General features: G+C 57.6%; 6 protein-coding genes across 6 annotated transcripts; 2 read left to right on the forward strand and 4 right to left on the reverse strand.

Moving 5' to 3' along the window:
- Positions 1-1,507: 1,507 nt before the first annotated feature.
- On the reverse strand, positions 1,508-2,195 carry B0T26DRAFT_688992 (uncharacterized protein). The gene has a single exon (XM_060441013.1). The coding sequence runs from the start codon at positions 1,800-1,802 to the stop codon at positions 1,551-1,553; it is 252 nt and encodes an 83-aa protein (XP_060303463.1). The 5' UTR covers positions 1,803-2,195; the 3' UTR covers positions 1,508-1,550.
- Positions 2,196-2,234: 39 nt separating this feature from the next.
- B0T26DRAFT_635209 (uncharacterized protein) lies at positions 2,235-3,304 on the forward strand (the record flags this gene model as incomplete). The annotated part of the gene is made up of 2 exons (XM_060436701.1): positions 2,235-2,670; positions 2,760-3,304. The coding sequence occupies 2 exons, from the start codon at positions 2,235-2,237 to the stop codon at positions 3,302-3,304; spliced, it is 981 nt and encodes a 326-aa protein (XP_060303464.1).
- A 779-nt stretch (positions 3,305-4,083) lies between these two features.
- B0T26DRAFT_631626 (potassium transporter-domain-containing protein) lies at positions 4,084-6,765 on the reverse strand (the record flags this gene model as incomplete). The annotated part of the gene is made up of 3 exons (XM_060436370.1): positions 4,084-6,093; positions 6,167-6,401; positions 6,467-6,765. 3 exons carry the CDS (start codon positions 6,763-6,765, stop codon positions 4,084-4,086), a joined length of 2,544 nt encoding a protein of 847 aa, XP_060303465.1.
- A 2,970-nt stretch (positions 6,766-9,735) lies between these two features.
- B0T26DRAFT_670866 (uncharacterized protein) lies at positions 9,736-10,233 on the forward strand (the record flags this gene model as incomplete). Its single annotated transcript, XM_060439236.1, has 1 exon — positions 9,736-10,233. The coding sequence occupies one exon, from the start codon at positions 9,736-9,738 to the stop codon at positions 10,231-10,233; it is 498 nt and encodes a 165-aa protein (XP_060303466.1).
- An 890-nt stretch (positions 10,234-11,123) lies between these two features.
- On the reverse strand, positions 11,124-12,574 carry B0T26DRAFT_737210 (aminotransferase; the record flags this gene model as incomplete). The annotated part of the gene is made up of 3 exons (XM_060443417.1): positions 11,124-11,495; positions 11,620-12,383; positions 12,505-12,574. 3 exons carry the CDS (start codon positions 12,572-12,574, stop codon positions 11,124-11,126), a joined length of 1,206 nt encoding a protein of 401 aa, XP_060303467.1.
- A 2,912-nt stretch (positions 12,575-15,486) lies between these two features.
- On the reverse strand, positions 15,487-18,602 carry B0T26DRAFT_635136 (glycosyltransferase family 20 protein; the record flags this gene model as incomplete). Its single annotated transcript, XM_060436694.1, has 3 exons — positions 15,487-16,233; positions 16,435-18,430; positions 18,580-18,602. The coding sequence occupies 3 exons, from the start codon at positions 18,600-18,602 to the stop codon at positions 15,487-15,489; spliced, it is 2,766 nt and encodes a 921-aa protein (XP_060303468.1).
- Positions 18,603-20,212: the final 1,610 nt, after the last annotated feature.

The following is a 20,212-nucleotide window of genomic DNA, read 5'->3' on the forward strand; positions in this document are numbered from 1 at the left end:
CGGGTCTTGTTGCTGGCCACGGGCTCTGGGTTTGAATCGGGCTCCACGACGAGAGGCTGAGGCTCCGATTGCGATTGTGTCATCTCTCTGTCCAGCTCTTGCTGGTACTCTGCCGAGCTCTTGAATGCAGTATCCATTGCTATGATGCGAAAGATACCGGATGGCTCCCTTAAGAAGTTCGGCCGAAGGGACGGGCTGGGGCCATTAGGCACTCGGCCTTGACCGTCCCCGTTGGAACGGTTGCTCTCCATCGTCTGGGGCGCTGGTGTGGTTGACGACAGGAGTCAGGGTGTGTAGTCTGCCCTGGGTGCTTGTCGATTGTCGATCGAGGACTTGGATTTCTTAAACAGACGGGCGAATTAAAAACAACGAGGTTGATGACGATGAGTTTTGGGTGACCATCAGAGGGATAACGCTTTGCACAAGAGACAGCAACACTGGAAGAACTGGAGGACCGAGCGTGTTGCTGTTGGTTGTAGAAATGAAGGTTTTTCGGGGGTAAACTAGTGCCCCTGGAAAAGAGTCACTGGAAAAGAGTCAACTTTGTGCGAGGAGATAGTTGCAGAAGGCAGGTGCGTTGATTCAGGGCGCATAGGCTCTTTCCCTCTTCGACTACACCTCGCAGGCAACTAGCTCTCGTGTACAAGACACGGATGGAAAGTCGGACAGGGGTCTGGACATTTGTGGTATGAAGTTCTTGAAAGACAATCTAAGGTGCCCCAGAAATTGAAAGATCGTGGCACCTGGGGGGAGGTTCGTCAAGTTGCTGTGAGGTCAATTTATCTGATTGTGTAACCAAGTTCGCTGCTGGAGCTCTTGACAACTCGCTCCGAATTCAATCGTATGGCTACCTAGGTAGGTACATATACATAGTCACAGCAAGAGTTCCTCTAGCTGGCCAGAGACTGTGTTACTTGAATACTGTATAAGGTAATTACGTGGTGGTCTTTGGTCTAAGCCGAGGCTTGGTGGTTTGGTGGTTTGGTGGTGGAACTTCTATTCGCGAAGACACGTTCAGTTTCTCGTCTGATTTCCGAGTTCCGACTCTCGACTCGAGTGCTCCTGTCGAGCTTGGCTGGTACCCAGAAGTGCGAAGAAACCGAACCCCGATCTATGGTTTTTAATCAAGTGAGCCCGTAGCTCTTCCCTACAAACCGGTCACTCGACACCCTGCGCGTCTGACAGACCCATGCTCCAATCGGCAAACCTAGGTAACTTGCTCCCTTGGAACTCATATTGGTCGAAGAGGCAGGTACGTTGCGCACAAGTCGCCGCAGGTCAAGAGACGGCCCGTTTTCAAAAAAGCGGCATTTTGACTCGGGCCCCTGACGGAGTCTTGGGGCTACCTAAGTAATTACAAGCAGCTAACTCGACATTTACAAGAAAGCGAATAAGTGGACACATTGAACGAAAACGTTTAGATTTATTCTGCCATTAATTAATTAACCACCAGAATCAGAAGACCTGTTGTTTGGCTCCTAATTAGACACGAAACCCTTAGGTGTCGCAGCCGTTGAGTTAGTTGAGTAACATGTTTTAACTCTTGAGGTTCACCGTTCAACCGACCATTCAGCTGTGGCCGGAGTTGTCTCCGCGTATTCCCAATTTCCTGTTACACAGCCGTTCAACCCTACCCCCATCCAGCCAGCCATAGCGCCGAGACAGTCCGCGTATCCAAGGCCAGTACTTACGGTATGCCAGTTATGCGTGCCGTATTTATTGAGCCATACGATGGTAAGTCCACCACACAGGGTGTCTAGGCTTGGCGAATAAGTAATACGCCCCCGACGGGCTAACAGCATGCCAACCGAATGCACGCCAATGCCGTACGCCGGCTCGGACTCTGTGTTTGGTCAACCAGTCGCCGCGATACTAAGGGTTGCTGATCCTCAGCCCCACCGAGCGATACCCCTGGTTCCCCTCCCTCATTTTCGTCCCGCCTCTGCCGTGAATTCCGCACGCCTGCATTCTGCCGTTTTCGTGTCGACTGTTTCGAATCCTTACTGCTATCAGCAGCAATTAGCTGTGCTCTTTGTTCCCAACCGACCCCCTAGTATAGGACCCTCGAACCTCTGCCAACAACCAGCCAAACCCTCTCCCGACATCCCGTTCCACCGTCCAGCACACACACACCCGCACGCACACACACACACACAAACACACACACACACGCACACACACATACACACACGCACACACACGCACACACACATACACACACACACACACACACCATGGCCGACGATGCCCCTGCCGCTGCCCCAGCTCCCGCGGCGGAAGCGTCGGAAGACGCCATCAAGCCGGCACCAGCACCGTGGCACTGCAAGTGCACGTCGTACATGATCTCGTTCTGGACGAGCGGCGCCACGGCGGCGAGCCTGCCGGCCAAGGCGTTCTCGCCCCTGGAGCGCGCCTCGGCGTTTGCGTCGCCCGAGCAGTCGGGCAGGGCCGTCGGCGGGCTGAGTATGGTGCAGCTGGTCCGCTACACCGACACGCCCGTCGGGCCCTACGACGAGCTGATCCTGGCGCCGGGCGCGTTCGAGTATTCCGCCAGCGACGATGCGGCGATGCCGGGGAATAAGAATAAGAAGAGGAAGAAGACGGCCAAGGCGATGCGCATCACGCGCATCTACGTCAGCCAGAAAGAGACGTGCTGGAACGGGCGCACGCGTACGTGAACACACATGTCTTGTCCTTCCTTTCAGCCCTACTGTTCCACCGCGCACACCAACGCCGGCTGACCCACGGCACCACCACAGTATGGAACCTCCCCAAACACCTAGCCCGGTTCGAATGGAGCACGACGTCCTCCGGCGCGACGCACGTCGCCGTCTACCCACACGACACCAGCACCCCCTACAACTCGCGCGAGGCGGCGCCCAGCAACGAGCCCTTCTTCCAGTGCAGCATCAAGACCATCCCCTTCATACCATCCTTCCCGCTCTCAACACGGGTACTAGACAAACTGCCCGGCGTCAGCACGGTGCTCGTGCAGCCGCCGCTGCCGGGCAACGCCGACGCCGCGCACGGCGAGCTGCCCGGGACTAAGCTCTGGTGCCGCCTCGGCGACTACGCGCAGTACTCGCGCACGACGAGCCTCGCGTGGGCCGACGTGCGGCAGCCGGCGAGGGAGGCGAAGGATAGTGCGGGCGAAGAAGGAGAAGAGGAGGAGGAGGAGGAGGAGGAATATTTTGAGAACTTCTTCCCCGGCCTGAGGAGGTGGAATCTCGCGCTCAAGATGGCTGACGGGGAGCTCTTTTTCCCGGCCGGGGACACGTGGGAGGCGCCCAAGGATCTGTCGTGAACGGGAGCGGCTTTGTCTATGTGTGCCCTACTTGTTGCTGGCCTGTCGGGATATATAGGTAGGTAGGAATGTATTTCCCGTGGAATTAAAGTAGGGATAACTAAGCTCTCGGGAGAGTTTACGAGCTGCCTACCTTGGCTACCTCCCAACTGTCTTGGGTCTGCCGACAATTGGCGCTGGAACGTCATGCTTGGATCTTTGGCAGCCGTCTCTTCCTGTCGGTGGCTCTCTTCCTGCCGGTGGCTCTCTTCCTGTCCGTGGCTCTCCCTATCAAACGACGCGTGGGGTGTCACTGATTACACTGCCGTTATGCTATGCCTGCATACAAGGACGAGAGACTGCACATCAAAAGCCGAGGACATGCATGCATGGGACGGGTTTAGAGGCTCGGGATGGCCAAAAGTAGAAACTTGATAAGGGAGTCGTTACCATGTCCAGACTACCGAGTGCTCCCCGGCTCCCATTTTATAGGGTTCAGCAAGGAGCAGAAGATGCATCTGCCTGCGTCGTATCGTTCTGGCCATCTTGTAGTGTCACTATGGATGGCTCGTATATCCAGAGAATCAGCCACCACCATCGTCAACATGAACAAAAACAAGGCCGTGGCCACGCGCTCTCCATTCCAAGCTCGTTCTCGATCCAGTAGTTGGTTACTATGAAATGCCCGAATCGCGTTATGCTAATCAGAAATCCCCCCTGACTTTGCCTTGCCTTGCCTCGCAACTTCCACCCAAAACTTCCACCCACATCCAACAACCCCCCTCCACACGCAGCGCGTGTCATATCTCCTTGATGAAGCCGACCTCGACGACCCTGTCCATAGCGAGGCGCAGGTTGGCGATCTTGGCGCGCGTGTTGTCGCGGATCCACAGGAACACGGACAACACGACGCGGCGGCCAATGGACGACGTGCCCCTGACGCGCATCTGCTCCTTGCCGACAATGTACATGATCTTGGCCGCGTAAGCGCGGTCGAGGCGCGCCAGCTCGGCCGCCACGGCGCTATCGCGCAGCTCGAGCGGCGGCAGCGCGGCGAGGGGGCGCTTCTCGAGGTTCCCATTCCCGGTCGATGCGCTGCTGCTTTCCGTCGCGTCTGCGACGGGTTGAGCGCCCGATGATGCTGCTGCCTTTTCGGTGTCGCCGCCGCCGTCGCCGTCGTGGTCGCCGTCGGGGTCGTGGTCGACGGTCTTCTCCACGAGCTCCAGCTTCTCGGCGGCCTGGCGGATGATGCCCTTGCGCACTTGCTCGTAGATGAGTGCCGCGAGGTCGGGACTGATGACCTCGTCCATGAAGCCGTGCTTGATGACGAGGCGGTAGCAGCCAGGCACGGCCGTGAAGCGCGACACGGAGTAGCGCTGCTCGGCCGGGACCGTGGGTACCTCGACGGGGTGCAAGTGGAAGAAGACGGCGATCTCGGGCACGGCGACGAACTTGCTGACGAAGTGCGTGAAGACGGCGGGCGTTAGCACGCCCGTCTTGTCAAAGTAGATACCCAGCCCGCGGATGACGCTCAGCGCGTCGCCACCCCACCTGTCCGTCAGACGCAGCTTGTTGTCCTCGTCCTTCTGCACCAGGTGCGCGGGCCGGAACCGGTCCTCGGCTTCGGCGCGCCACTGGGTCTCCTTACCGAATCGCCACAGCAGGAAGAGCGAGGTGAGGATGCCGGCCAGCGTGAGCGTGAACCAGGCACCGTCGGGCACCTTGTTCAACGCCGACGAGAGATACAGGCCGTCGATCGAGGCGAAGCACAGCCACGGAAGGAATACCAGCAGGGGCGAGAGCTTCCAGACGAGCAGCGAGACCAGCGTCACCATGGACGTGTCGAAGAAGGTGACGAACATGACGCACACGCCGTACGCGTTGCCGAGGCGCGTCGTGTCGCTGTAGACGGCCGTGACGAGAATGGAGCCCAGCATGAGCAGCCAGTTCAGGAAGGGGACGTAGATGTGGCCGTGGAATACCCGCGACGTGTGCACCACCTTGACCTGCGGGCAGTAGGACAGCTTCATGATCTGGCTGATGAGCTGGAACGTGGCCGTTATCATGGCTTGGCTGGCGACAATGGCCGCGAGCACGGCCACGACGAGGCTGGGATACAGCATGCCGGGGGGCACCGAGTTGAAAAACGGGTTCGTGTACGCATCAGGGTGGACGCTGATGAAGGCGGCCTGGCCAATGTAGGCCAGCAGCAGGCAGGGGTACGTGTAGCACATCCAGCTGAGCTGGATCGCGCGCATGCTGAAAGCGCCTAGGTCGGCGAAGAGGGCCTCGACGCCGGTGAAGGCAAGCAAGATGCCGCCGAGCATACGCCAGCCGTCTTGCTTGTTCTGGACAAAGAATTGGATGGCGAAATACGGGCTGAAGGCCTTGAGGACGCTCCAATCGAACTTGACGAGGTTGTAGATGCCGAAAGCGCCGTTGAATCCGAGCCAGATGATGACGATCGGGGCAAACGAGGCGGCCAGTTTCGTAGTACCGAGTGGCTGGATGGCGAAGAGCAGGATCAGGATGCCGCACGACGTGCCAACGATGGTGGCGCTCGAGATGCTCGAGCTGACGACTTTCAATCCCTGCACTGCGCCGAGGACCGACTGGGCCGGCGTCAGAACGCCATCCGACATGACCATAGAAACGGCCAGCACGCCGATCGTCTTGAGCAAGACGTGGGTGAATTTGCTTTTTTCAATCTTGACCCGCAGCAGGCGGTTGGGCGGTCCAAGGTCCTGAGACAGATGCCTCTCCATGCGCACCGTGACCTCCTCTCGAGGATCTCGGTTGGTAATATTGACCTGAGCCATGTGTGAGTGTCCATGTGGAAGAGATAGCACGATTTGATTCGAGGTGATGGCAAGATGCACTCACAAATCTCGTGAGCAGGGAGTAGCAGCTGAATGTGCCTCCTTCGCCCTCGTTGTCGGCGTGGAGGATGATGAAGACGTATTTGAACGTCACCATAATGGTTAGAGACCAGATGATGACAGAGAGTGTCTGGACAAGGTCATCGTATGTTGGCGTGTCCGAAAACGTCGACGAGTAGACGTAGAGCGGGCTTGTTCCGATATCACCGTAGATGACGCCTACCGACTGGTACGCCAGCCTGCGAGCCTGTCAGCGTGAACTCGTGAGAAATCCCCTATCACACAAGCGCATATGAGAAAATACCAAAGCAGCGTCTTGCCACGGAATATCTGTTTCTTCTTGCCATCGATGTTCCGCCAGTCGTCACCTTCCTCGACATCGTGGTCGGCACGGCGGTCGCGTGAAATGCGACTAACACTTCGCCTGTCGAATGATGCCCGCGAGATGCTGCGGGTGTGGTAAATCCCGCCGGCCAAGGCCGAGACTGCGGTAGAATTGCCACTGGAACTGGGATCGGGTGCGCGGAGTAGGGAGTCCTCGTCAATTTTGATGGTTGCCGGCGCCGGAGTTGGCCCGGGCACCGAGGATTTCGGGACCTCCATTATTTCCGAAGGATTTATTTCCGGGGGGTCTTGAGCATTAACAGTCGGGTCGGGCTTGACCAAAGCAGTGACGGGGAATGCGTGGGCCGAGATGCCGGCGTCAAGTCGAGCAAGACCTACAAAGCTCAGTTGCTCACGGTCCACACGAACATGGCTGTGGCCGACACAGAACACGAGGGGTGCGGAGGGTTGGAGAGGGGATATCTCGTGGGTAGATAAAGTATGCGAGATATATTTGCTGATCCTCTGATCCTAGACCGGACTTTCCTACGTCAGCATTTTTTTTTTTAGCTAACTAGTGGTGCTATGCTAGGAGCTAGAGGGTACCAACGCCTCTGAGAGCGTGGTTGCGGTGGTGGGGTATCACACACGAGCTAGACTGTCTTCCGACCAGTTCTCGTCTGAAGGGCGAAAGGAGCGCAGTGCAGCCGACCAGGAATTGAGCTGCGGACCCGTAGCTGCATAATCTGCACCCAAGTCATGGCAAGAACGGACCAACCCCGAAGCTAGGGACGAGAATGGACGGGTGGAGAGCCGCAACTCGGGCTGCCATGAATTGAGGTGGAAGGTGGGTGGGAAAGGCCTCTCTCGCCCAAAGTCTTTGACGGCCTTGCCGCTTGCAATTTGCTGCAATTTGCTGCACGGCAGCTTTCCTTCCTGGGCCATGATCACAAAGACGACAGCTTTTGCGAGACGGGGGCAAAAGGAGACGGATGGATAGCGGGAGAGAACAAAGAGACCCCTACAAAGTCCTCTCCAGAGTCGCAGCCCGGTCCATGCTAGCCCGAGCCACTACCCCGCCGTCAGTAAGCCGGCGCCCAGCGGAGCATTGGGGGAAGCTTAATCTCACAACCGGTTTCAATCGGGTCAGCCACCGAGAGGGCACATGTCAGAGGGATGTCAGAGGGGCAACAGCATGTTTCGCCTGCGCAATATCGGCCGTTAGGCTGAGCCCCGTTCTTCTTTCGGGCTACCCTGGGCTCCCAGACACTGTCATATTTCGTCGACTGGCGAGCAAAGCGTTGCGTGGGGACGAGACGACGATTTCGAAGAGGGAACAAACCGGATGCCGTTATGCTTGCCAGCCAGTTTATGATAGCCTGCTGCCGAGAGCGAATCGCATAGTGGAAAAATCAATCAACAGGGCACCCGCAGCGCCAAGAACATCTTGGCAGCCCAAGCTTTTTCGTCGCATTGCCGAGAGAGACCTATCACGCCGCCGCTAGCAAAACGTGTGGGTGAGAGCCGCAAGTTTCCAGTTGCTTGTTTTAATAACGACAATTCGCGCTGGCGGTCTGCGAGATTGCAACTTTGGCCGGGCTGACGATTGTCAATCTCCGGTGTCGAAGAGGCCAGGTTGGGCTTCCGTCCCACAGCGCTTCATGGGCTGCGAAGGCACGCTCATGTGGAAGGCACCTCAGGCACCTCATGTGGAAGGCACCTCATGTGGAAGGCACGTTCGTATGGTCGGGATGGGATGGCCCTCAGCGCCAAGCCTGAGGAAGGATGGGATGGAGGAGCACGCAAAAGGAAAGTGTTGATAGCCCAGCTCTTCAAAGAGGAAAGAGCCTCTGAGGGTGCGAGGGGGAATTGAACTTGAAAGCCCGCCTCAGGCGAGCTCGAACTAGAAAGACGAATGGCCCGAGGGAGGTGAGGCGGCATGCGGGAGAGGCCCTCGCCCTTGCCGTGGGTGAGGGGTTTATAGCACCTGAGCATTGAATGGAAGGGCCTTGCCCTACTAAAGACGCGCGGTCAGCATCTGGAGCTTTGCAACTTGCAGCCAGAGAGCTTGGCCGGATACATGTCGAGGAAGGAACGACGAGTGATGTATGGCTTCCATTTTCCCTTTCGTAAGTCAATTAGGTTGCGTCTTGTCCGTGCTCGTGCATTGGCTAGGCCGGACAGTTGCAATGGAAGCTGGGACGGAAGGTGCAGCTACGGCGGAGGATTCCGTGGGGTTGAGGGGCAGCTCTAGCAGGCACGCTCCCCGATAGGACGATAACGCAACGGTACGGGAGCTATGACCGCCGCGCGGGGGAGGGGGAGGGGGCTCCAAACCAAACCGGCATGCAGGTCAAGAAGCATTGGGAAGAATTGGTGGATGGTGCAAGGCAAGAGCCATTATTGGCTGGCTGGTGTTGTTTCCAATTCTTGGAACTTCCGGACAAAAGGTGGTGGGTTGCGGCGCTGCTTGGCCTTTCAGTGCGGCCGCAAGATCGTTTTTCGTGGCGTCTGTGCAATAGGCATTGGCCAGTTGACGACGGCGGGCAAATATCAGGGGGCTATGACACGAGGATGAAGTTCGAAGACGATCGAGGAACAGTGTCTGCCAATAATTGGAAGTCATCAGCAAGTCAGAGAAAGGCACCCCTTACCATGCACCACACTCCTTACCATGCATCACCATGTCACTGCAGATCTCGGCGGCCGAGTTTACCTATCTTCTGTGACCGGGCTCAATATCACGACGCTCTTAGTCGCACAAGACTCGTCACTAGGTAGAGTTATTTGGCAAAGATGCAAGTGCCATTTAATACCTCTATTCGTGGGGGTTCACCACCCAAACCACCGGTTGGACCGCCGGCCACGGACAGGCTCGTGTTCAGGATGATGCCGGGCACGTTGGTTTTTGGGTTGTTGGCCCCGGGGCTGGCACGGTGCCGAACAGTTATACCTATTTTGCGAGAAATAGAGTCATAATACGGGCTCCTCGGAGATTTCCAAAAAGACAAGAGATAATTGGGATACACGCGTGAAGAAATCCAACGCTCGTTTTCCGGAAGAGGACAATGAGAAAGATGACTTGACAATACTTGCGGAGATTCTCAGCTTCACGAGAAGGAGCGGTAAATCACTAGAAACATGTATCAAGAGGGGGAGAAGCTATAGTCTATGCCAAGACAACCAAGGATGACTACAAGAGAATGTTAACTCGAAATTTGTAGTCCAAGATGATAACAGACGGCCAGGATGGATCGGCAGTCGAACAATACGCCATGGTTCCCGATATTCCACCACCGGGAGGAAACATGGCCCCTGGTGATGAACCTCCTGGTCGACCCCGTTGCAGAACCGAGAAGCGAGGACGTGTTCGCCCGGAGCTCAACGGCTTCTATGCAGATGCATCTGCGACCCAGGCTAAAGATATCCTCGCCTTTCTCTGTTGGTGTTGTTTTTGCCCAATTGTCTTCCTGGCAGCTCAAGTCGGCCTTCACCGCAGCCTTCACCGCAGCCTTCACCGCAGTCTTCACCGCAGACTGTCAGCTGGAGACATCTGGGCCACCGCGAGCATCGTCCTCGGCGGCACCCAGCCAAGCCAGCTCGGCTGAGACATGCAACAAGGGCAACAAGATGGCGAAGCGGAAAGCGAAGACGTGGACCCGGCTACTATTCAGATCTCCGTGTCGAAGAACGGGCCAAGACCCAAACGCGCAGACTGAGGTCCTGCGAGTTCAACGAAGTGTGTAGTGCCTCCAGCGGCACGATTGGCGGCTAGAACAACGACCGGCCGGCGATACGACCGTGCTTCCTGCATGCCCGAAGTTGGCAGCGAGTAGCTCTCGGGTCTCGCGCCCTGGTCTCTATGGCACATCCGAGTCGGCATTGCCCGGGGCTTGGCCGGCCTCGAGGACACCAACCACACCACACCACCTACTTTCCACTACACTACTTTCACACCACACTACTTTCCACTACACTACTTTCACACCACACTACTTTCCACCACACTACTTACCACACTACTTTCACACCACACTACTTACCACACTACTTTCACACCACACTACTTTAGCGTCGGTAACACTGCCGTTGTAAGGTGCAGTTGCCCACTCACCCACCCAATCCAAGTCCATATCTCTCTTCCTCCTGCACTCCGCAACAAAACTCGCCAAGATGGCGGAAGATGCACAAACGACCAACACGCAGCAGCAGTGGCATCCAATAACAGCAAGAAAGTGACAGTGCTTTTCCCGATCTTTATGTGTGTTTTCTGGTCTAAAACTCCGACCGTCTAAACCATCGGATGTCGTGGTCGCGTGCCGTCCTTCGACCTTGTTTTCCCACCTCACCCTCCCAGTCTCTCGGGAACCCGGTGTGGCTTGCTTACTTCCATTGGCAGTTATCTCTCCACTTCCACCTTTTTTTTTTAGTTGCTCTCCCACCCCTCGCATTTTTACACAATCCCATCACCTGGAATTTCTTCTCTACCCACACCCACGGCCACCCTAGAAGGATGCATGGCGTCCCACCCCTCCTCGTCCAGCGCGAAAACAAAACGGGGCAGTCCACGATCTAGCGCTCGGTCCCCAAATTAAAGGGGGGGTGGTCTAGATCATGTAAAACATGACCAGCGACCTCTAGTCAAGCTGGTCGATCGTCTGCCCGTTGGTATCACCAGCAGGATCAGCAGCAACGCTGCCCAGGATGGCCTTGGCGTCGCTCTCGCCGACGAGAAAGCGCCAGCCGAACCGGTCGTCCTCGCGGCCCAGCTGGATGCCCTGCAGCTTGGCGAGCAGCTTGGCGCACAGCGCGCCGGCCTCGTCCACGTCGGCCGGGATGTACGTGACCGTCTCCTGGCCGTCCTCGAGCGCCACGCGCGCGTGCGCCTCCTGCTGCTGCGAGGCGCCAGCAGCAGCCACGCGCCGCGTGATGGAGCGGATCGGCACCAGCGCCGCCGCCGTGCCGGCGGCCATAACCTCGGTGAAGCTGGGCAGCTCCGAGTAGTTGATCTGTTGTTGTGTTTGACTGTCAGCAGGGTTTGGGGAGAAGAGAACTGCAGGTTCAGCGAGAAGAGAACTGCAGGTTTGGCGAGAAGAGAACTGCAGGTTGTTGGAGAAAAGGAGGCGTGCTTACCGGCCGCTTCTCCACCTTCCAGCCGAAACTCTTGGCGATCTGCTGGATGCTGTCGCTGGTGACGCTGTTGATGACGGCCTTGCTGTCGGGCACGACGAGGGTGACGTCGTCACCGTCGACCAGCGCGCCGATGAAGCCGCTGGTGCTGAACTCGTCAATCTCCTCGTGACGCTTGCTGTCGAGGTGCAGGGTGATGCCATAGCCCTGGGTGCGGGCGCGCTCGCTCCAGCGCAGCACGGGGGCGTAGTTGCCGCCGACCTTTGCGCTGCCGGTGCCGTTGGGGGCGGCGCGGTCGAAGTCGTCCATGATCAGCGCCTTGACGGGGTGGCTGCCGTGGTAGACGCCCGTGGGCAGCACGAAGACGCAAAAGGTGTACTCTTCCGGGGGGTTGAGGCCGAGCTGGGCCGAGCTGCCGTAGACCTGCGGGCGGATGTACATGGCGGCGCCCGTCTCGTGCGGCGGCACGTACTCGGCGTTGAGGGCCACGGCGCCCCTTACGGCGGCCAGGAACAGGTCCGTGGGCACGGGCGGCACGCTGATGAACTCGGCGCTGTGCTGCAGGCGCTCGGCGTTGCGGTCGGGCCGGAAGATGGAGATGACGTCGTTGCCGGGCAGGCGGAAGGCCTTGAGGCCCTCGTACGCCTGCTGCCCGTAGTTGAGCGCCGGCGCCATGCCGTGGATCTTCATGTAGGGGTCCGTCACGAACACGGGCGCCGTCCACGTGCCCGTCTTGACCGAGTAGTGCGACTCGACGTGGCCATTGACTGCGCACACACACACGCATCAGCCGGTGGCCACCCTTTTGTTCCGTGTGTCTAGCTGGCTGCGGGTGTCCCGGTGTCGGGCTTCACTCGCAGCCAATCTCGACAAGGGCACGAGACTCACCTTCGCGCACGCGGAAGCCCACGTTGGACCAGTCAATGGTGTTGACTGGAGGAGGAGGGAAAGGCGCCATTGTCACTGTGCTGTGCTGTGCTGTGCTGTGCTGTGCTGTGCTGTGCTGTGCTGCGTTGCTATGTGCGCGTCACGATGTCCGGTTTGAAGGGGTTTTTGGTGGAAGCTGGAAGGCGAGAGAGTGTGTCACTTGCTTGGCGTGAGGAAAAGAAACAGAACAGACCAAGGATTTCCACTTTCCACTTTCCGCTTTCTACTTTTTTCTCTGAACAAAAAAATAACTCGCCGCGCCACAAATTAAGCGGTGTGAGACGATTATGGAACCCAGTAATAAACACCCTGACCTGACAAACAAATACACTTGTCGGTGAATGGCCTTGTCCGACGGAGTGAGGTGAGATGAGGTGAGTCGACGACCTCGGATTTTCGCCCCCTTGTTTCTGGGGACGGCTGGCTGGGTGCGCAACTCCGATATGCGGACGTCGCGGGGTCAGCACCGCGCCCAGCCCTGGCCCTGGCCCTGTTTGCCCTGCATCCAAATCGAATCGCCAAGCTCAGCTGTCGGCGAGCGGGCCGAGATTGGCTGACGCAATGCGGGGTGGCCTTTGGTGCTGTGGGGGGTGGACGGATTTCTTCAGCGAGCTGGACCAATACCTGGATGGGGGGTGGACGGATTTCTTCAGCGAACTGGACCAAAACCTGGAATGGAGGTGGCTGTCCGACAGCACAACGCGGCTAATTATCCACTGGTTACCAGGCTAGGCACTGGCTACCAGGCTAGGCAGTTACCAGGCTAGGTGGGAGCTTAATTCGTGTCGGTATCGACAAGAAATTACAATACGACAACCTGGGTCCCTAACTTAATACACTAGCTCGAGCAAGATGTCGAGGACCTTGATGGATAAATATATGCAAAAGCCTAGAGAAGGACGGCCCCCTCTTCTATAAAGTTAAATATCTTAGATAGGGGTATCGAAAACATCGCTAAATGATTACCTTGTCTCGGCGATCCAAAGCAGAGCAGAGAGCCCTTAAAGTACGCGTCGTAGGCCAGAGATATGCTCCTGAAAGTGCAAGTCGTCCTTTATTATCCCTATATTATCTACCTTTGTCTCGACCACCTGCCTCCGTCACCGGCAGGCGAGTAGAGCAGAGCCTCAAAAGTATAGAAATGCTTATTAAATTATAGATACGCGATTCAACGCACGAGTCCTCGTACTCTCTACCGTCCATTTAATACCAAACCGCCTTCGCCGAAAATTAGGATAAGAAAGCGTATCTCTTCTTATCCTGTTTCCCTTCCGATATAGACGAGGAACTTTAAAACGAATCTCAAACGGCCCGCTCGCTAGTCTACCCGAGCCGTATCTTATAAAAGAGAACGAAGAGAACGAAGAAGAGGTTAGGCTAAAAGTTAGAGACGGTGGACGACTTCGCAGTCTAAGCTCTCGCTCCCACGGCCTCGATTAAGCTTCTAGATATGGATAATCCTAGAAGACATTAGTATTACTCCAAGGACTTCATTTCTAGAGAGTCTTATCTTGAGAGAGCAGGAAAAAAAGAAGATATCGGATTAGATTACGGTATGAGCTTCGGTAAGAAATAAACCTTAATTGATACAGCAGCACCAGATGGAAATACATGCCCCCCTTACGGTCACGCACGCAAGCAGCCAGCGAGAACAAGACGTCATATGCTTTTTTCGTATCATACAGGACTAAACTAAACAGAAGTACCGCCAACACCGTATCCATGAGTGAGTGCAATGTCGCGTGAGCCATGTTGCAGAGTCAATTCACCCTCCCGCCTTTCCTTTTCCCTCTCCCAGACGGAGTAAGGAAAGGTAAAGCAAGGCCAGGAAGGTTCTCCTCCTCCCCTCTCCATGTCGCCACAAAAGTCTAAAATGGTATTTTATATTCCGCCCCGAGTATCCATCCACACTAGCCCTCCGTCGTTCTTGTCCTCCCCTCAAGGACCCGGCCCCATGCTCGCTCTCACCGCTCGGTTGCTTCGCTGGAGACACTCTCGACACAAGCCGTTTGCAGTTCGCATTCATCCTATCAAGGTTTGGTTTTAAACGATGCAGGTTGCGTAGGTGGCCTGCGCCGTGTGTCTCCTCCTCGATAAGCGCGGCTGCTGGAGGTTGAACAGCGGGCCCGGACCTGGTTCCGTTCCTAGGCCTCGGTCTTGGCCGAAATCTTCGAGTCCTTTTTCCGTCCATATGTTATACCCCGTCCCATTTCCCCACACCGTAGAGGTGTTCAGCTCCAGATACTGACGCCATTCGGCCCTGCTGTTCAGAAATGGCCTCATCAGTTCACGGCAGATGGACAAGCAGGCCATGGTCAAATTGCGCACAACAGCACTAGTAAGACACGACGATAAAAGACGCAGGACCTTGCCGCTGAGCAGGGTTGCTCACTCGCAGCAGGCAACAAACATGGAGATGAATCGGAAAAGAAGAAAAGGAGAAGAAAAGGAAAAGAAGAAAAGGAGAAGAAAAGGAAAAGAAGAAAAGGAAAAGAAGAAAAGGAAAAGAAGACAAGGAAAGAAGACAAGGAAAAGAAGACAAGACGAAAAGGAAAAAAGAAGAAAGCAACTATGAAGCCACAATCCAACGCAACAGAAGACGTCTTGTAAGAATGCGTGTACGCGCGCTTTCGATCAGGGAGCAGGCAGCAGGCAGGCGGCAGGCAGGCGGCAGGCAGGCGGAGGCAGGCATGCAAAAGGACTAGCAGGCGAATAAGGCAGTGGCAATGGCAGAGTGGACAGAACCCACGTCGTAGTCAGGCTGGCCAAGAAAGAGGCCGAGGCTGTCGGCGGCGTGGCATACGCCGCGGCGATAACGATACACCTAGCGGGCTCTGCGGTATTACCGCCAGGTCCAAGTGCGCGCGCTAAAATCACGAGGCGACTGCTTACGCGGATTGTGCCAGCTTCTGCAGCGCCATGAGGACACCTGTTTTGTGGCCGTCAGCACTGACTGTCTCGCTTGGACCTTGGCCATTGGCCAACACGAACAAAGGGGAGGAAAGTGGCAAAGCGCTTACCGCTTACGCCCTGCGTCAGAGTGGCGGCTGCCTCGGTATTCCGGCTTCCCAGGCTGACCGTGACAACCTCCTTGACCATGCCCTCCCCGCCCAGAGAGTTGGCCCACTTGAACACCTTTTCGTCCTCGCGGCCGTCGCCTATCACCATGAGGAAGTCGACGGGTGACTTGTGCCTCTCGTCGGGGGCCATGCCGTCCTGCAGATCCGAAAAGATCCTCGCGGCCGCCGTCGTCTTGGTCCAGTCTATGGGTTCGACCAGCACGCAACCGTCCAGGGGGATCGCATGCACGTGTTGCTCCTCGCACGCGTCGTTGATGTGACTAGCACAATCCGTGGCCTGCCGCATTGCTGCCTCGTAGTCCTCGGCAGACTTGTAGTGGAAGATCAAGGAGCAACGGCGGTCTTCGATTTCCGCCCCCGGGGTGCGCTCCAAGTAGTACGTCAGGATGTTCTTGACTGACTCTTTCCACGACCGGATCTGTTCGGAGTCGGCCATCTCGGTCCACGTCGAGCTGCCGCAGTCTTTGAGGAAGCAGCCGTTCTCGGCGATGAGCCCCAGGTTGGGAACGCGGTGGAACAGGCGGTCCAGCTCCTCTGGCCGGCGGCCCGACATGACGTAGATGGTGTTTCGGTCATCGAGAAGAAGATCGTTCAGCACATCGAGAGTGCGCTGTGTTCCACACCCACGTTAGAACACACGCAAACACTCGAGGCGTGCAGTGCACTGCGTTAGTAGGGGGGTGGGGTGGGGCGAGGGGGGGGAAGGGGGGGAGAGGCGAGGGGGGGGGAAGTGGGGGAGAGGCGGAGGGGGGGGGGAAGGGGGGAGAGGCGAGGGGAGGGAAGGGGGGGAGAGGCGAGGGGGTCTTCTTACCTGAGGGCTGACGGGAATGATCTGGTTGACGGGTCCCCAGCTCACCAGAGTGCCTTCAAAGTCGAGGATGAAAAGCCTCCGGTCGGTTCGCTTGTACTGCTGGCCGAGAGCGCTCATCGAGAGCCGCGGGACCGACGTCTGGTCGCGGCGGTGTTGCTCTTCGTAGACGCGGTCCAGCCTGGACATGAACTCGGTGAACCAGTGGGAGCCCGTGTGGTGGTTTACTGCCTCGTATAGCTTGGACCAACGCCGCTCCTTCTCCTTGTCGCCCATCTCCAGCGCCGTCCTGATGGCTTCGGCGCAGGCCCGGTAGTCCCACGGGTTGACAGACAGCTCGTTGCCGCCAAAGAGGGACGACGTGCCGGTGAACTCGGACAGGATCAGGGACCCGTGCTTCTTGTCGCCAATCTCTCCGTCCTGGCAAAAGAGGTACTCGTGTGACGTCAGGTTCATGCCCTCGCGCTGGCTCGTGATCATGAGGGCGTCGGCGATGCTCAGGAGCGCGAGGTACTGGGCGTAGTCAATGTCCTGCTTCAGGTAGACGACGGGCTGGTATGCCAGGTTGGCCCACGACGAGTTGACCCGCGTCACGATGTCCGAGACCGTCGCATCCAGCTCGCTCTTCTCGCTAGTAGAGAGCGCAACCTGGATGAGCACGACCTTGTCTCGCCACTCGGGATTCTTATTAAGAAATAGCTCGTACGAGAGGAGCTTCTGCCGAACCCCTCGGACGTGGTCGAGCTTGTCCCGGGCCACGATGAGCTTCTTGCCGGCATAGCGCTCGCGCATTATGTCCAGCCACCTCTTGACCTCGTCCTCCTTGCGATGGTGGCTGAGGCTCACGGGGTCGATGCCGATGGGCAAGTTAAGCACGTCGACGAAGCGGTCCTCGAGCTGCAGCCCGTCGGGCGTAGCCTCGGCACTAAGGAGGCGGCTGCACGTCTGCAGAAAGTGTCGGGTGTACTCGTGGATCTGGAAGCCGATCAGGTTGGCGCCCAGCATGCCCTCGAGCAGCTCCTTCCGGACGGCCAGGCACCTGAACACCTCCGACGACGGAAATGCCACGTGCAGGAAGAAGCCGATCTTGGCGTCGGGGAGCTTCTTGCGCACCATGCCGGGCACGAGCAGCAGGTGGTAGTCGTGGACCCAGACGACATCCCCCCTCTTCCAGTTCTTGACAATCTTGTCCGCGAAGGCCTGGTTCAGGTTGACGTAGTACTTCCACGAGTGGTCCTCGTACGCCTTGCTCTTGGGGTTGTCGGGGATCTGGTAGTGGAAGACGGGCCAAAGGATCTGCTTGCAAAAGTGCGAGTAGTGGCCGTCGAAGTCCTTGTCGGAGCAGAAGACGGTCAGCATGTCGTGCTCCGTCGCTAGCCTGTCCTCGATGTCCTGCAGCTGCTGCGTGCCGAGCAAGGCATCGGTCGGCATGCCCAGCGTCCCGACCCACGTGTAGTCTCCCAGCTTGCCCTCTCTTGAAGCGGCCTCGGCAGCATTCCGCAGCCCGCCGTTGCCCTGGTCCGCGCTCGAGACTTTCCAGTTGGCGTGGGCAAAGACCCTGTCGTGGCTATCGCTCCTGACGAGAGTCCTCGGCTGAGTTATGCCCTGGCGGCCCAGCTCCTTGGCCTTTGCCTGTATGTTCCGGATGTTCTCCAGGATGGAGGGGGGAGGAGGCGAATTGGCGCGCGACTTGGGCTGGTCGGCGCGGCCGCCCCACGTGGGAGAGTTCCGGTCGATGGGGGCCCGGAGCCCGTCGGCGGGGAGCTGGAGGGGCGGCAGCTGGATGCGCAGGCCATCCTCGTTGGTGAAGGGGTCGTCGCGCTTCCGCTCCTCGGTCGGGGTATGAGGGGGCGTAGTTAGGTTGACTTGCGGCTGGAACAAGCTCGGCTGTCTCTCGAGGGGGAATCTGTCATCGGCGGGGGGAGGCTGCTTCTTCTCCGAGTGCGAGCCGCGCGGGGGGGTCCCGGGAAGTGTGAAGTGGACGGTTTTAGGAAGGAAGCTATCCCGGAGGGACCAGCGTCAGCCATCTGCGCAAACCGCGCTACGATGCATTGCAATCTCGAGAACAGAAGCTGCCTGTAGGGCAGGAATGCCATGCAGAGGGGCCAATGGCGAGTACGAGGGGATGGGTGGGAGCAGCAGACTTACAGCGAGGCAATGAAGACGGTCATGATGGGCGAGCTTAGGTGCAGTAGGACGACCGAGATACAGGTTCAGACGAATTGGTTCGTAGGATGTGCTGTGTGCTATGCAGCAGCAGCGTCGACTGCGCCGGGAGTCAGTCTGAAGGGGGAGGGTGGTGGTGTTGGGGCGGTAGCTGGGGCGGTTTAAAGCCGAGAAAGAAATCGCCGTCGGAGAAAGAAAGAGATGGCCGCCGGAGGGGAAACAAACCGCCGGAGAGGAAACAAACTGCCGTCGGAGAGTGCGCGGGACTGCAGCAGCTATAAATAAATATGGGCCGCGGCTCCAAGCAGAACCGGTGTCGCCGTGTTTGGCCTGGCCAGAGGCAAACCGTCTCCTACACACGTTCAACTCGGAGCTGGAGACGCGCGATACCGAATACCAAGACCATCTGGGGTGTTTGTTTTCTGGGCAGGTAGGTGGCTGAGGCGAGGCGAGGCGAGGCGAGGCGTGATTTTGTAGAGGTGGTCTTCAGGGTTTCCGAGGAAAGATGCGCAAGACGAGATGCGCAAGACGAGATGCGCAAGACGAGATGCGCAAGACGAGATGCGCAAGACGAGGTGAGACGAGGCGAAACGAGACTCAAAAACTAGCGCGATTGTACCCGTAGATGTGTTTCCAAGGTTGACGGGGACGGACTAGAATCCGGGGGAGAGTTGAGACTTATGGGAGGGAATGCGGAGGGGGTGCGCCAAGAAGGGACGAAGAAAGCGACCCAGGGAATCGGATCCTCTGAGCTAGTCTGGCGGATGGAAGGGAAAGAAGCTGTTACTGTCTCACGAGACTAGTCAGTACCTGGCACGGGAAAGGGTTGGCAGTTACAGTCGCAGTCGCAGTCGCAGTCGCAGTTGCAGTCGCAGTCGCAGTTTCCGGTCGAGGTCGAGGTCTGCCCAGGGCCAAAAAGTGGCAGCTCAAAATAAAGCCAACAAGGGACAAGGGCAGCGGCAGCGGCAGCGGCAGCAGCAGCAGCAGCTTGGGGCAATGACGATGGTGGTGTTGCTGGTGTATCCACCCAAAAAGGACCGGGACTAGGCGGGACTAGGCGGGACTAGGCGGGACTAGGACTGGGACTGGACTGGGACTGGACTGGGGGGGGACTGGCAAAGTCTGACGTAACAGTTGTTGGCCCAACCCAACGCTGCTTGACGAGGCAAGAAACACAGGCCAATGCAGCACGTAAGCCGGCAAGCTAGGTATGACTTGACCAGGCCGTTGCCGCTTCAGAACTCAAAGACCCAGAGAGAGAGGCCAACAACAGAAACCAGTCGGGCCGGTCGATACGAAGTGCGAAGCGGGAGGAACTTGCTTACGTGCCTTGGCTAGGACCTGGACGCCGCAGAGCTTGTCACGGCGTGTGTACGGATGATGCTTGGCTGGAACCGCGTTGACGGGACGAGCAGGTACAGTAGGTGCGTAGGTACGGTAGGAAGACAGGGAAGCCGGTCAATAGGAAGGGGGATCTGAGGTAAGGTAGGTAGCTTTAGAGGTAGGTAGCTTTAGAGGTAAGGTAGGTAGCTTTAGAGGTAGGCGTAGGTATACGGCAACTCTCTATTCCTCATCATCTCCGAGTGTGCTGGGGCGGGCAGTTGGAGGCGGACAG

Source organism: Lasiosphaeria miniovina (assembly GCF_030549165.1).
Source record: "Lasiosphaeria miniovina strain SMH2392-1A chromosome Unknown B0T26scaffold_1, whole genome shotgun sequence".
NCBI classification, from domain to species: domain Eukaryota; kingdom Fungi; phylum Ascomycota; class Sordariomycetes; order Sordariales; family Lasiosphaeriaceae; genus Lasiosphaeria; species Lasiosphaeria miniovina.

Coding starts and splice junctions, on each gene's coding strand:
- B0T26DRAFT_688992 (XM_060441013.1), bottom strand. CDS start 1,802: ATGCTGTTAGCCCGTCGGGGGCGTATTACTTATTCGCCAAGCCTAGAC.